This window comes from Dendrobates tinctorius, unplaced genomic scaffold (assembly GCF_039654945.1).
Source record: "Dendrobates tinctorius isolate UK_male_01 unplaced genomic scaffold, ASM3965494v1 ptg000008l, whole genome shotgun sequence".
Classification (NCBI taxonomy): Eukaryota; Metazoa; Chordata; class Amphibia; order Anura; family Dendrobatidae; genus Dendrobates; species Dendrobates tinctorius.
Window position 1 is genome coordinate 22,273,456 of NW_027361676.1, and position 14,924 is coordinate 22,288,379.

At 41.3% G+C, this 14,924-nt stretch overlaps 1 protein-coding gene across 1 annotated transcript in view; it reads left to right on the plus strand.

The window, feature by feature from the left end:
• Positions 1-14,924, plus strand: part of GUCY1A1 (guanylate cyclase 1 soluble subunit alpha 1) — a 108,191-nt gene that overhangs the window by 73,551 nt on the left and 19,716 nt on the right. Inside the window, exon 5 of the mRNA XM_073576429.1 lies at positions 9,094-9,585. Within this exon, the coding sequence (XP_073432530.1) occupies positions 9,094-9,585 (492 nt within the window). The remainder of the gene's footprint in view (positions 1-9,093; positions 9,586-14,924) is intronic.

Here is a 14,924-nt window from a genome sequence, read left to right on the forward strand (position 1 = left end):
TGCAGATTCTTGGTTGAGGAATTTACGGATCCGGGAAATATTGTTGAATTGAAGTACTCAGGAAGTGGAAAGGGCTTGGATATGTGGTTTGAAGGAGAGATCAGTGTCAAGCTTGTGGACTGGTGAGAGTGACCAGCCTTTTACTTTAATGGATAGGTCCATTGGGGGGGGGTCGAGTGAGATGGGGGAAAGAGGATGAATTCTGTTTTGTCCATATTAAGTTTTAGAAATCTAGCGGAGAAGAAGGATGAAATAGCAGACAGACATTGTGGGATTTTGGTTATTAGGGAGGTGATATCTGGTCCAGACATGTAGATCTGTGCGTCATCAGCATAGAGGTGATATTGAAAGCCGTGAGATTCAATGAGCTGTCCGAGGCCGAAGGTGTAAATGGTGAGAAGCAGGGGCCCTAGACTGAACCTTGCAAGACTCCGACAGATAGGCGAGGTGAGGAGGTAGTGTGCAAGTGGGAGATGCTGAATGTCCGGTCTGTTAGGTATGACGAGATCCAAGATAGGGCCGAGTCAGTGATGCCAAGAGATGAGAGGGTCTATAGTATTACGGAATGGTCCACTGTGTCAAAGGCAGAGGACAGATCCAAGAGGAGGAGGACAGAGTAGTGTCCCTTGGCTTTGGCAGTTAATACAGTAGGTCATTGATGACTTTAGTTAGGGCAGTTTCAGTGGAGTGATGCTGCTGGAAGCCAGATTGTAAGTGGTTGAAGAGGGAGCAATAAGAGAGGTGGGAGGACAGTTCAAGATGGATGTGTTGTTCTAGTAGTTTTGAGGCATAGGGGAGAAGTTATATGGGGTGATAGCTAGATGCAGAGGATGTGTCAAGAGAGGGCTTTTTGAGAATAGGTGTGATTGAGGCATGTTTAAAGCTTGAGGGGAAAACACCAGTTGTTAGTGATAGGTTGAAGAGATGGGTTAAGGTTGGGATGAAGACTGGTGAGGTTTGGGATGAAGTGAGATGGATCGGGTCAAGTGCACAGGTGATGCGATGTGATCTTGAGAGAAAAGTGGAGGGTCGATCTTCTGTAAGGGAGGAGAAGTTGGTTTTGGAGGAGGAGGGTTGAGCAGTTAGGAGGAAGGGCTCTGGGGGTTGTAGGCCAAATTTTCTCTGATGTTATTAATCTTCTGCTTGAAAAATGAGGCACAGTCTTCAGCTGAGATGAGTGGAGAGAGATGGGGTGCTGGGGGACGGAGGAGAGAATTGAAAGTGTTGAATAACTGTTTAGGGTTGTGAGACATGGAGGATATGAGAGATGAGAAGTAGGTTTGTTTTGCTGCAGCGAATGTGGCCTTGAAAGTAGTGAGGGACCGTTTGAATGTGATGAAGTGCTCATTGGAGTAGGATCTTTTCCATCTCCGCTCAGCAACTCTGGTAGCCCGTCTCAGTTCTTTGTTCAGGCTGGTGTGCCAGGGCTGTCTGTTGATTTTGCGAGCTTTGGTATGTGTGAGACGGTCAACTGATTCCAGAGTTACAGCTATTGTGGTGTTGTATAGAGCTCAGCGGTATTCACATTGTGTAGGGAACTTATGTCTGTAAGAGGGAGAAGGGATTCAGACAGTGAGTGTAGATCAAGGTGTTTAAGATTTCTGCGAGGGTGTGCAAGTTTGTGGAGTAGGAATTGTGGTCAAGGAGTGGAGAAGGAAGAGAAAGTAAGTAGGTTGTGGTCAGAAAGAGGGAGAGGTGAGTTAGAAAGGTTGGATAGGGAGCAGAGGCAGGTGAAGATGAGGTCCAATGTGTGGCCATCTTTTTGAGAGTACCATGAAAGCATAGACACTTGGGCACCGACACCCAGAGATAAAGTATGCGAGTACTGTGCATCTCAGGATAAAGTCCAATATACAACCAGAACCCTGGGGGCCCCCCGCACACACCCCAGTGTCTCACATTTCTCTAGCTGTCCCATATACCAAGCTATCGAGATTGGCTCTCCAGAACCTCTAAGCCGACCCAAGTTTGGACTCACCATATCGTTTCAGCCCCAACGAACCCGTTGAAACTTTAGTCGTCCTGTTTGGACCCCCCCTAGATAGTTATGACCCATCCTAGATATTTGGAATTATTTCAGCTAAGTGGTCAAGGGAAGAGAATTCAGTCCAACCCAGAGTGGCGGTGGCAAATATGTGAGGGGACGAGTTAGGAGTTAAAAGCTAGCTACACACCTTTAGCCTTTGTCATTGTTCTGCCATGGGAGCCGTGTCACGTTACTTGTTGAGATGGAACAGAAACTAAGAAGGTACCTGTATACACGAGAGCTTCCCTCTATCCACAAGTTATAAGGAACGGTAACGTGACACATACAGATAACTGCTATCCTCAATCTGTACCCTACTTTTATCTGTACTTCTGTCTGTAATATCTGTATATTACTCTGTATATATGTGTATTATCTAGTGTGCCTTTCGGCAATTAAAATACCAATTAATTTTGGGCTGCTCTTTTATCTCGAAAACCGATTTCGCATGTCTGTGAGTCCGGCTAGTACAGTCATGGCCAAAAGTTTTGAGAATGACACAAATATTATATTTTCACATGATCTGCTGATGTTTTTATCACATACAGAAATATAATTGCAATCATATTATGAGTAGCAAAAGGTTATATTGACAGTTAGAATGAGTTAATGCAGCAAGTCAATATTTGCAGTGTTGACCCTTCTTCTTCAGGACCTCAGCAATTCTCCCTGGCATGCTCTCAATCAACTTCTGGATCAAATCCTGACTGATAGCAGTCCATTCTTGCAAAATCAATGCTTTTATTTTGTCTGAATTTGAAGGTTTTTGTTTGTCCACCCATCTCTTGATTGACCACAAGTTCTTAATGGTATTAAGATCTGGGGAGTTTCCAGGCAATGGTCCCAAAATCTCTATGTTTTGTTCCCTGAGCCATTTAGTTATCACCTTTGTTTTATGACAAGGTGCTCCATCATGTTGAAAAAGGCATTGTTGATCGCCAAGCTGCTCTTGGACGGTTGGGAGAAGTTGCTCTTGGAGGACATTCTGGTACCATTCTTTATTCATGGCTGTGTTTTTAGGCAAGACTGAGAGAGAGCCCGTTCCCTTGGCTGAGAAGCAACCCCACACATGAATTGTTTCAGGATGCTTGACAGTTGGCATGAGACAAGACTGGTGGTAGCGCTCACCTGGTCTTCTCCGAATAAGCCGTTTTCCAGATGTCCCAAACAATCGAAAAGGGGATTCATCAGAGAAAATTACTTTACCCCAGTCCTCAGCAGTCCACTCCCTGTACCTCTTGCAGAATATCAGTCTGTCCATGATGTTTTTCCTGGAGAGAAGTGGCTTCTTTGCTGCCCTCCTTGAGACCAGGCCTTGCTCCAAGAGTCTCCGCCTCACAATGCGTGCAGATGCACTCACACCTGCCTGCTGCCATTCCTGAGCAAGCTCTGCACTGCTGGTAGCCCGATCCCACAGCTGAAACACTTTTAAGAGACGGTCCTGGCGCTTGCTGGTCTTTCTTGGGCGCCCTGGAGCCTTTTTGGCAACAAGGGAACCTCTCTCCTTGAAGTTCTTGATGATGCGATAGATTGACTGAGGTGCAATCTTTCTAGCTGCGATACTCTTCCCTGTTAGGCCATTTTTGTGCAGTGCAATGATGACTGCACGTGTTTCTTTAGCGATAACCATGGTTAACAGAAGAGAAACAAAGATGCCAAGCACCAGCCTCCTTTTAAAGTGTCCAGTGGTGTCATTCTTACTTAATCATGACAGATTGATCTCCAGCCCTGTCCTCATCAACACCCACACCTGTGTTAATGGAGCAATCACTGAAACGATGTTAGCTGGTCCTTTTAAGGCAGGGCTGCAATGATGTTGAAATGTGTTTTGGGGGATAAAGTTCATTTTCTAGGCAAATATTGACTTTGCAAGTAATTGCTGTTAAGCTGATCACTTTTTATAACATTCTGGAGTATATGCAAATTGCCATTAGAAAAAATGAAGCAGTAGACTTTGTAAAAATTAATATTTGTGTCATTCTCAAAACTTTTGGCCATGACTGTACTTATACGCTACCTGGGGTTGGTTTCTGACCCGATATAAGCTTGTTAATGGACCGGGCATATCTCTAACGAGGAATTGGTAGCAGCATACCGTTCTGGTGTTTTTGGGGGATCCTGGCAGCAACGGACCGGAGGTTTATATATATATTCCCAGCCTGAGAATGGTTATATATATACTGCCGTCACTGCAGAGTACCCCGTTAACCAGTACATGACAGGGCTGCCTCTCCAGCGACTGCATATCCTAGGTGCAGTTACCTGACTGACCTCAGGGTAAGGGGGGTGCCAGGGAGCTGCAACTGTGTAAGCTCCGTCACAGATTGGTGACGGCAGGGGGATATCCGTATTCCCTGGCTCTCCTTCGTGTGTTTTCTTTACAAACACTTGTGTAGGGTGGGCATACAATACTATACAAACACTCACTTGTGTAGTGTGGGCATACTAAACTATATAAACACTTGTGTAAGGTTGGCATACTAAACTATATAAACACTTGTGTAGGGTGGGCATACTATACTATACATACACTTGTGTAGTGTGGGCATACTATACTATACATACACTTGTGTAGGGTGGGCATACTATACATACATTTGTGTAGGGTGGGAATTCTATACTATACATACACTTATGTAGTGTGGGCATACTATACTAGACATACACTTGTGTAGGGTGGGCATACTATCCTATACATACACTTATGTAGTGTGGGCATACTATACTATACATACACTTGTGTAGGGTGGGCATACCATACTATACATACACTTATGTAGTGTGGGCTTAATATACTATACATACACTTGTGTAGGGTTGGCATATTATACTATACTATTCATACGCTTGTATAGTGTGGACATATACTGCCCCTGGATAATATAAATACTGTAATACATTGTATATGTGGCAGTTAAGTGGAAAATTAATTCCCTAATTTCATGGAAAAGTAATACGGCTGTGCTGACTTTCACGGTTCATCGCAGTACTTACCATTAAGATCATAATTCAGCACCTCATTAGATGTGATATACAAAGACTGTAATGAAATGTGACAGTTTTTTTTTTTTTGAGTCGGAAAATATATTTTTTCCCTCATTAGATTTTTTGAAACTTTATGCAGATTTTAGAGAAGGATATAATTTATTGAATATATTTATAATTTTCTATGACTGAATATGCTAATATTTTTCTCACTTGAAAATAAACTTTTTAGATTCGCATTCCTGTTTCTGATGGAACAGTATATTCCCCAGACAAGTGATTATTTGTCTCTCGGCAGAAATCACTTCTGAAAAGCTGATGGCATTTCGCTTGACATGTTAAGATAGGATATAATACAGCACCTGATGAAACTGTATGTCACATCATTAACTGTGCTGGCTTTACTAGCTTTTACTTTTTATGGTTAAGGAAAAGATCTGGTCAGAACCCCCCCCTCCTTTTCTTAAAATGTCCCTAAATTATTGCAGCTAATTCCGAATATGTATATTCGAAAATCCATTTAATGCCAAAAATTAAAGGGCATCTCTTTAAAGGCTGTAAAATGTAGTGAGCAACTTGTAACAAATTATTATTGAAAGGTTCACACGTGTGTTTTAGAGTCACTCCTGATTTTGGATTGCACATACTGATGAAATACTGGTTTGTGAGTAAGGGTCTATACCCATATGCGAGAAAAAAAAGCGGTTCGAACTGAAAAAACAGACAAGTGCCATGCGATTTCTGTGTGATATTTATATGGAACATCCGTATGACATGCGTATGCAATCCGATTTAATAATAATATTTATTTTTATATAGCGCTAACATATTCCGCAGCGCTTTACAGTTTGCACACATTATCATCACTGTCCCTGATGGGGCTCACAATCTAAATTCCCTATCAGTATGTCTTTGGAGTGTGAGAGGAAACCCACGCAAACGCGGGGAGAACATACAAACTCCTTGCAGATGTTGTCCTTGGTGGGATTCAAACCCAGGCCCCCAGCGCTGCAAGGCTGCAGTGCTAACCACTGAGCCACCGTGCTGCAGATTTTAACATGAGCTTTTACATACAGCAGTTCTCTGTCGTTTTAAAAAGAAATATTCTTAAAAACACTTATATATATATATATATATATATATATATATATATATATATATAGATAGATAGATAGATAGGGTCCCCCAACTTTTGACAACCAACCAAGCAAAAGCAGACAGCTGGGGGCTGGTATTCTCAGGCTGGCAAGGAGCCATGGATATTGCCCCCCCAGCCTAAAAATAGCAGACCGCAGCAGCCCAGAAAAGGCGCATCTATTAGATGCACCAATTCTGGAGCTTTGCCCAGCTCTTTATTTTTAAAGAAAAAAGTAAAAGTGTGTTTTGTTTTAATTTCAAATAAATGACTTTATACTTGCTGTGTGTTTATTTACTATATAACTATAGGATTAGTATTGTCACTGGAAAATACAAAGGTGACATTAACCCCACAAATTTGAACCCCACTTGACACCACCACACGGCAAGTGGGCAGAGCTGACCATTTTTTAAATTATTTATTTAAATAATAAAAAAATCAGAGTGTGGACCCCTCTATTCTCGATAACCAGCCTTGCTAAAGCTGACAGTTGAGGGTTGCAGCCTACAGCTGTCAATTTTGCCTGGCTGTTTATCAAAAATACAGGGGATTAATTATTTATTTAGAGCTCAGGTGCCATCTGATGAATACTCCCCTCAGCTGCCACCTGCTCTCGCTGTTATTAGCGGCAGCAGGCGTAAGCTGATGGGAGCAGTAGTCCCATCAGCCGACACCAGGGACTGGAGGTTAATTTTTTACTTCTGGTTGCAGCTGCAGGCTCATGCTGTCATTTGACAGCATGGAAGCTACGACTGACCAGAAGCAGTCGATCAGAAGCAGTGTTTGCCGCTCTGTCATGCGCAAGCACGGTGTTCAGGGGGACAGTAACACAGACTTTCTGGTGAAGTCCTTGTTCAGTGTCTGTGCCCGAACAGTAGGTGTTCGGTATGGAAGCTGAACTTTACTGTTTGGGTTCACCCATCTCTAAATACCTCTGCAGAAAAACTCAGCTTTTTAACGTACCCCAAGGCATTAGGTCAATTTCATAGTAAGCATAATAACGTGCCTGTATGTTTTTGTGTGGGAGGAAACTGGAGTAACATTTGAACGTGGTCTTAAACTCGCTGGGTTTGTTTTTGCTGCTCTTTTTTTGTCAATTTAAATATTCTTTTGGTTTATAGAACTAGATAGCTTGACTTCATATATTTAGAAGCGGAGTAAAGAGAATTAAAGAGGCCAGTTTTTGCTCTTATTTTATTTGTACTTTTTCCCTGTTTTTTTTTTGTCGCTATTTTTTAATCCTTCATATGTTTGCAGAGATATGGTCCTTTTTATTTAGTGCTAAATTTTATGATCTTTACCAAGGGGCCATTGCTGACAGGATAATTATGCAGAGCAGTGTGAAGACCCAACTCCAGAGAACACTGAGTCATGCCCCCTTGTTAAAGGCAATACAAATTATCACTAATTAAAAAGGCTCATAGATCTAAAACTGTAATGCAGAGTTTAAAAAAAATGCAATTTGTAGGGGAGCAGCTAACGTTTAGTAAGAGCAAAATCTTTTGATGGGGAGAAGCCTCCAGGATCCGCCTGTATGACTAGTCAGTAGCATGACTTGCACCCCTTTGGCTATTAAAAGTATGCTTTTCTATGAAATGCCACAGCACAGGTTTTAGCTGTCAGCTTCCCTTTAAGTTTCAAAAATGCTACATGTACATGTAGATGGCATTATTGAAGACCCAAATTACATATAGTGAGCTGAAAAGCATAGCACAGTCTTTCTCACAGCCTCCATGTTGGAGTGCTGCGTTTTACATAACAAAGAATGAATTTACTGGTTACTTTGTACTACTCTTTATAATGTTCATACCCAATGCACAGGTTTGAGGAATGACATATTATGTTCATAGTCATGCTGCTGACAACGAGGCAATATGGCAACCTATAGAGACTTATAAAAGTATGTTTGTGGGTAGGACATTACTAGTAACAGTTTCTCTCACAATTTATAAATTATAAACATCCATGTGTACATACTGTCATTGTATTAATAACTGTCTAGTTTAGCTCTAACTAATCTATTTTAACAGTTTCAAATTAGATGACATAAAGTATAGCATTGATAAAAAAAACTTAATGTCCAGTTTGACAGCTTTGAAATGTCGGGGGGGGGTTCACGTAGCTGTGCAAAAATGTTATTTTTTTAATTAAAAAATGTGTTAAGATTGCCCAGATAGCACTATCTAGTTTTTAACATTTAAAAGCAAAGCAAACAAATTAATTACAATTTATGACCAAAAAGTGGCGTAAATTGTGACAGAAATGTACTTCAGCCCCTTTCTGTGGGATTTATGGAAACGAGTTTATGTAAAGAAAAATGGGCTACATTTTGTGCATCATAATGAGTGGGCATGCAAAGCATTTGATATATATATTGCTAGCAAATAGATTACTGTGATGTTTAGTCCTTTAACCGATTGAACCAAGTGATGATACTATATGAAATCAGCTATGTCAGTTGGCTACTCTGGCATGTCTGATCCCCAACAATCAATCGTTAGCATTAGCATAGAAGCTGCTTTTAAAGATGGCTTTCTTATTTGGCTGTTGAAGCAGATGAGTGGGGTCGTAAGCTTCTTGCGTATCCTGTAAGGCACCCAAATGCACAAGTTCCTAGTGGAGTTAGCTGAAACTGTTGACATGCTCCAATTTTATCTCCTCGGACATGGTAAAGCCTTCCACTCTGTTGGGAGAAATTTGTTGTCAAACTAATATGCGTACTCCATAAAGTTACTGAAGTAGCTGATGTTAAGCTGAGAGATAAGTGACGTTTGATATCTGAATATTTTTTATTCACCTATGTATCAAAATGTGCTTGAGTCAAGTTACCACTTACTGTAGGCACTGATTTAATAAGTATGCCAAAATGACCCAATAGTATAACTAAATTACAAGGGAGAACCTTCACCTTACATGTAATACCTGTTTTTTTTCTCTTACACAGTCCCAGTCAATGAATCTGAAAGGCCAGATGATCTATGTCTTCGAATCAAGCTCTATTTTGTTCCTTGGCTCTCCCTGTGTAGATAGATTAGAAGACTTCACTGGACGAGGTCTCTATCTGTCAGATATTCCGATCCACAATGCTCTAAGAGATGTGGTGCTGATTGGTGAGCAGGCCAGAGCTCAAGATGGACTGAAAAAGAGATTAGGAAAGCTGAAGGCTACCCTAGAATGTGCTCACCAAGCTTTAGAAGAGGAGAAAAAGAAAACTGTTGACCTTTTGTTCTCAATCTTTCCTGGTGAAGTTGCTCAGCAGCTGTGGCAAGGGCAGACTGTGAAAGCCAAGAAGTTTAACAATGTGACCATGCTTTTCTCTGATATCGTGGGCTTCACGGCAATATGTTCTCATTGTTCACCCATGCAAGTTATCACCATGCTGAATGAACTTTACACACTCTTTGATTTCCAATGTGGAGAATTGGACGTCTATAAGGTAACACTTTGAGCCTGTTTTGTTCTGTGAAATAATAATTTTCAGTGTTGTGGTTATTTTGAAATTAAATAAGTCTATTGTATTTTGTATTATTGGATCCTTTTATTTTCAGTTCATTTTTTATGTATATTTTCCTTTATGTACTGTATCAAAATAGGTCAAACTATTATTTTAATATACAGTTAGTTCCCGAAATATTTGGGCCATGACATAAGTTTTGGCATTTTAGCTGTTTACCAAAATATATTCAAAATATTGCTATATATTCAGTATGGGCTTAGACTCTCAGCTTTAGGGCTCACACTCATCAGTGTAAATAAAAAGGGTTCGAAGTTGTTCTTGAAAAGTAGGATGAGTGTCATGTGAGTACAATGCTATTTTTCTCACCTAGCATCAAGTGGGGGCTGATTTTTATAGTCTAGGAAGGGGGTAATAATCATTCTCCTGTGAGAGTGTGCATCGGCTAACTTGCTGAGCGGTCGCATCATGCCACCGCTCAACAATCCACACGGATATGACAGAGCTTGAGTTCTCCCAGGGACAGCATCACATAGGAATTGTCAGCAGACAGGTGAGGAGAAGTATGGTAGTATATTATTTTTTATTTATGCAGTAATACAGTAAATGGGAAAAAGAAGATCGGGGAGTATTTATTTCAAATAAAGGACTTTGAGTGTTTCTTTCGAATAAAGTACTTTACTCGGTCTGTGTCTTTACTATATTTTTGACTATTGAGTTAATAATGAGAATGTCTCATAGATACCGCTCCATTACTAACCCCTGTGCTTGATGTTTGCTGACAACACAAAGCTGACATCAACCTCATTACTATTACCCCACTTTCCACCACACCAGGGTAAGTAGGAAGAGCGGAGGTTAAAGGCCAGAATTGGCACATCTAATGGATGCGCCATTTATGGGGCGGCTGAAGGTTGATGTTCCTAGTCTGGCCAATATAAGTAGCCTCTTCTTTGGCTATTTATATTTGCCCACAGCTGTCTGACTAGCTTTTGCTGGTTGCTAATTATAGGGGGGACCCCACACCTACTTTTGCGGGGTCCCCCATTTGAATAACCAGTAAAGGCTAAGTAGACAGCTGTGAGCTTTCCCTCATCTGGAATTTAACCCCTTAATAACCGGAGCTTTTCGGTTTTGCGTTATTCGATTTTCGCTCCCCTTCTTCCCAGAGCCATAACTTTTTTTATTTTTCTGTAAATATGGCATGTGAGGGCTTATTTTTTGCGGGATGAGTTGTACTTTCGAACGACATCATTGGTTTTAACATGTTGTGTACTCGAAAACGGGAAAAAAAATTCCAAGTGCGGTGAAATTGCAAAAAAAGTGCAATCCCACACTTGAATTGTTTTTTGTTTGGATTTTTTGCTAGGTTCACTAAATGCTAAAAGTGACCTGACATTTTGATTCTCCAGGTCATTATGAGTTCATAGACACCATACATGTCTAGGTTCTCTTTTATCTAAGTTGTGAAAAAAAATTACAAAGTTTGCTAAAATAAGAAAAGAATATTGCGCCATTTTCCAAGACCCGTAGCATCTCCATTTTTCGTGATCTCTGGTTGGGTGCAGGCTAAAATTTTGGGTGCCAGGCTGACGTTTTTAATGATACCACTTTTGTGCAGATACATTCTTTTGATCGCCCGTTATTGCATTATAATGCAATGTCATGGCGACCAAAAAAACGTAATTCTGATTTTTTGATTTTTTTTCTCGCTACGCAGTTTAGCGATCAGGTTAATCCTTTTTTTTATTGATAGATCGGGCAATTCTGAATGCAGCGATACCAAATATGTGTAGGTTTGATTTTTTTTTTTATTGTTTTATTTTGCTTGGGGCGAAAGGAGGGTGATTTAAACTTTTATGTTTTTTTTTTTATTTTAAAACACTTTTTTTTTACTTTTGGCATGCCTCAATAGCCTCGAAGCATCCCATACTTGATCGGCTCTGCTACATATAAGCGTTGCTCAGATCGCCTATATGTAGCAGAAATACTGCATTGCTTTGAGCGCCGAACACAGGGTGGCGCTCATAGCAATCTGCCATCAACAACCAAAGAGGTCTCGAGGAGACCTCTGGTTGTCATGGCAACGCGTCGTTAATCCCCGATTACATGATGGGGGTCAGCAATGCACTCATTTCCGGCCGGAAGTTGTAGCTAAATGTCCGCTGTCAGCTTTTGACAGCGGGATTTAACTACCGTATTTTTCGGACCATATGACGCACTTTTTTCCCAAAAAATTTTGGGGGAAAATGGGGGTGCGTCTTATGGTCCAGATGCACTTACCAGGAGACACCATCCGAGGCTAATGGGCGGTGATTTGCAGATGATCGGTGGGGCAGGGGCTCCGCCGGCATTGATGGGAATCCCGGAGCCCCAGCACAGGCATCCCGGGCTGGTGCGGCACTTTTGCAGGTGATCGGCAGTGCAGGGGCTCCGCCGGCATTTTGTGAAAGGAGCTCCCGCACTCCACCAGCGTTCCATATCACACCCTACCCCCCAGGTAAGCTGAATAATTCGGACTGTAAGACGGACCCTCATTTGACGCATTAATTTTTTTCCCTATTTTTCTTCTGAAAATTTGGGGTGCGTCTTATGGTCCGCTGCATCTTATAGTCTTAAAAATACGGTAGATAATAGGCATGGGCGGATCGCGATTCTGCCCGCGCCTATTGCAGGCACATGTCAGCTGTTTATAACAGCTGACAAGTCGCAGCTTTGAGGTGGGCTCACCGCCGGAGCCCACCTCAAAGCAGGGGATTCTGACCGCTGACGTACTATCCCGTAAGGGGTTAAAAATTAGGGGGACCCCAGGCTTTTTTCTTTTAGTTATTTATTTTTTAACTGAATACATGTGCAGTAAACTACACATGCGATGCACTAATTATATACAGTTGAAACCAAAGTTTACATACATATCTCACATGAAATTAGAATAAACCTTTCCCGTTTTAGGTCAATTAAGATTACTATAATTATTAAAATTTGCCAAATGCCAGAATAATGAGAGAGAGAGAATGTTTTAGGGCATTTTTATTACTTACTGCATAGTCAAAAGTTTACATACACTAAGATTACTATGCCTTTAAACCATTCTGAATTGCGCATTTGATGATGTCATGTGTTTGGAAGTCTCTGAAGGTTTTTTGTCAACATCTGCATTAATTAGAGACACATCTGTGGATGTATTTTAATGCACACCTGAAACACCCTGCTTCTTTGTGTAGCATCATGGGAAAGTGTCCAACAATCAGCCAAGATATCAGGAAGAGAATTGTGGACTTGCACAAGTCTGGCTCATTCTTGGTTACAATTTCAAGATGCCTGAAGGTGCCTCGTTGATCTGTACAAACAGTTATACGCAAGTATAAACAAGATGGGAATGTCCACCCATCATACCGCTAGGAAGGAGACTAATTCTTAGTTCCAGAGATGAACGTGCTTTGGTCCGACATGTGCGTATCAATCCAAAGCCAAAATGGTAACAAAGTGGCTTAAGGACAACAAAGTCAATGTTTTGGAGTGGTCATCACAAAGCCCTGATCTTAATCCATTCACAAAGTAGATGTTTCAGTATCTAAGTCTACCATAAAGAGACAACTTCATAGGAGTAAATAAATACAGAGGGTTCACCACAAGGAACAAACCATTAATCAGCTTTAAAAATAGGCGAGAGTAGACTTTTCCCAAAAACATCTAAAGAAGCCAGACCAATTCTGGAAAAAAACATTCGTTGGACAGATGAAACCAGAATCAACCTGTACCAGAGGGATGGAGAAAAAGAAAGTATGGAGAAGGCTTGGAATGACTCATGTTCAAAAGCATACCAAATCCTGTGTAAAACATGGCAGAGGAGCAGATGGATGCTCAGATTTAACAAAAAAGCATCAGCGTTAATCTGATGGCGCTTTACAGTACAGATGGACAAAGACCCATAACATACTGCAAAACCAACCCAGGAGTTTAAGATAAAGAAGAGGAATATCTTGCAATGGCCATATCAATCATCAGCTCTCAACTACTTCAAGCATGCATTTCACTTGCTTAAGATGACACTTAATGCAGGAAGACCCATAAACCAGCAACAACTGAAGCCAGCTACAAGCAAAGACCTGGCAAAGCATCACAAAGGAGAAAACCCAGCATTTGGTGTTGACCATGGATTCCAGACTTAAGGCAGTCATTGCTTGTAAAGGATTCTCTATAAAGTATGAAAAATTGACATTTTATTTATGGTAAACTTAATTTGTCCTATTACATTTGAGCCCTTGAAATGAGGAGGCTTTGTAGAAATATGATTGCAATTCCTAAATATTTAACAGGATATTTTTGTTCAAGCTGTTAAACATGGAAGTCTGTACTTCAGTTGCATCTCAGTTGTTTAATTTTAAATCCAAAATGATGGCATTCCGAGCCCAAATCTCAAAAAAGATTTGGTCACTGTCCAAATATTTCTGGACCTAACTGTATATACCCAAGTCCATGGTCCCTTAACAGATGGTAAAAAACAGAACCATGTCTATAAAGGTTAAGACAGATCAATATGTGGACTTCAATGGATAGACTGTCTATTGGTCTACAAACCCAGACTTTCAGCCTCATAGGCATATATGAGGAAACTGGAAACTGGCCTAAGGCAATGCAGAGTGCTGCTATACAAGGGAAAGGGGAGGGGAATTGTGAATAAATCTTAACCTTTATTATCTAATATATAAAGCTCAAAGTGTGTATGTATGTGTGTATGTCTGTATGTGTGTGTGTATGTGTGTATGTCCGGGATAGGCATCCGCACCGTCGCAGCTACAGCCACAAAATTTGGCACAGTCGCACGTCTGGACCCCGAGAGCGTCCTAAGTTATGTTGTGAGGCGAAATTTTAACCCCGCGCGTTCCAATTCACCAAACAATTTTGCCCCTATCTACATACTGGGGGGAAAAGTGTGTGCACGTCAAGCCCCGCCCCTCATTGTGATGTCACAATGCCCCTATTTGCATACTGGGGAAGCAGTGTGTGCGCGCCAAGCCCCGCCCCTCATTATGATGTCACAATGGTTGCCATGGCGACGCTGATGTCATCAAAGGTTGCAAGCCCCTGCCGCCGCTCATTATGATGTCATAATGGTTGACTATGGATTGGAGGATGTGTGATGAGTATATGGGCACCGGACTATGGGATGGAGGATTTGTATGACAGGTATATGGGCACGGACTATGGGATGGAGGATATGTATATGGGCACGGGACTATGGGATGGAGGATGTGTGATGGGTATATGGGCACGGGACTATGGGATGGAGGATATGTATGATGGGTATATGGGCACGG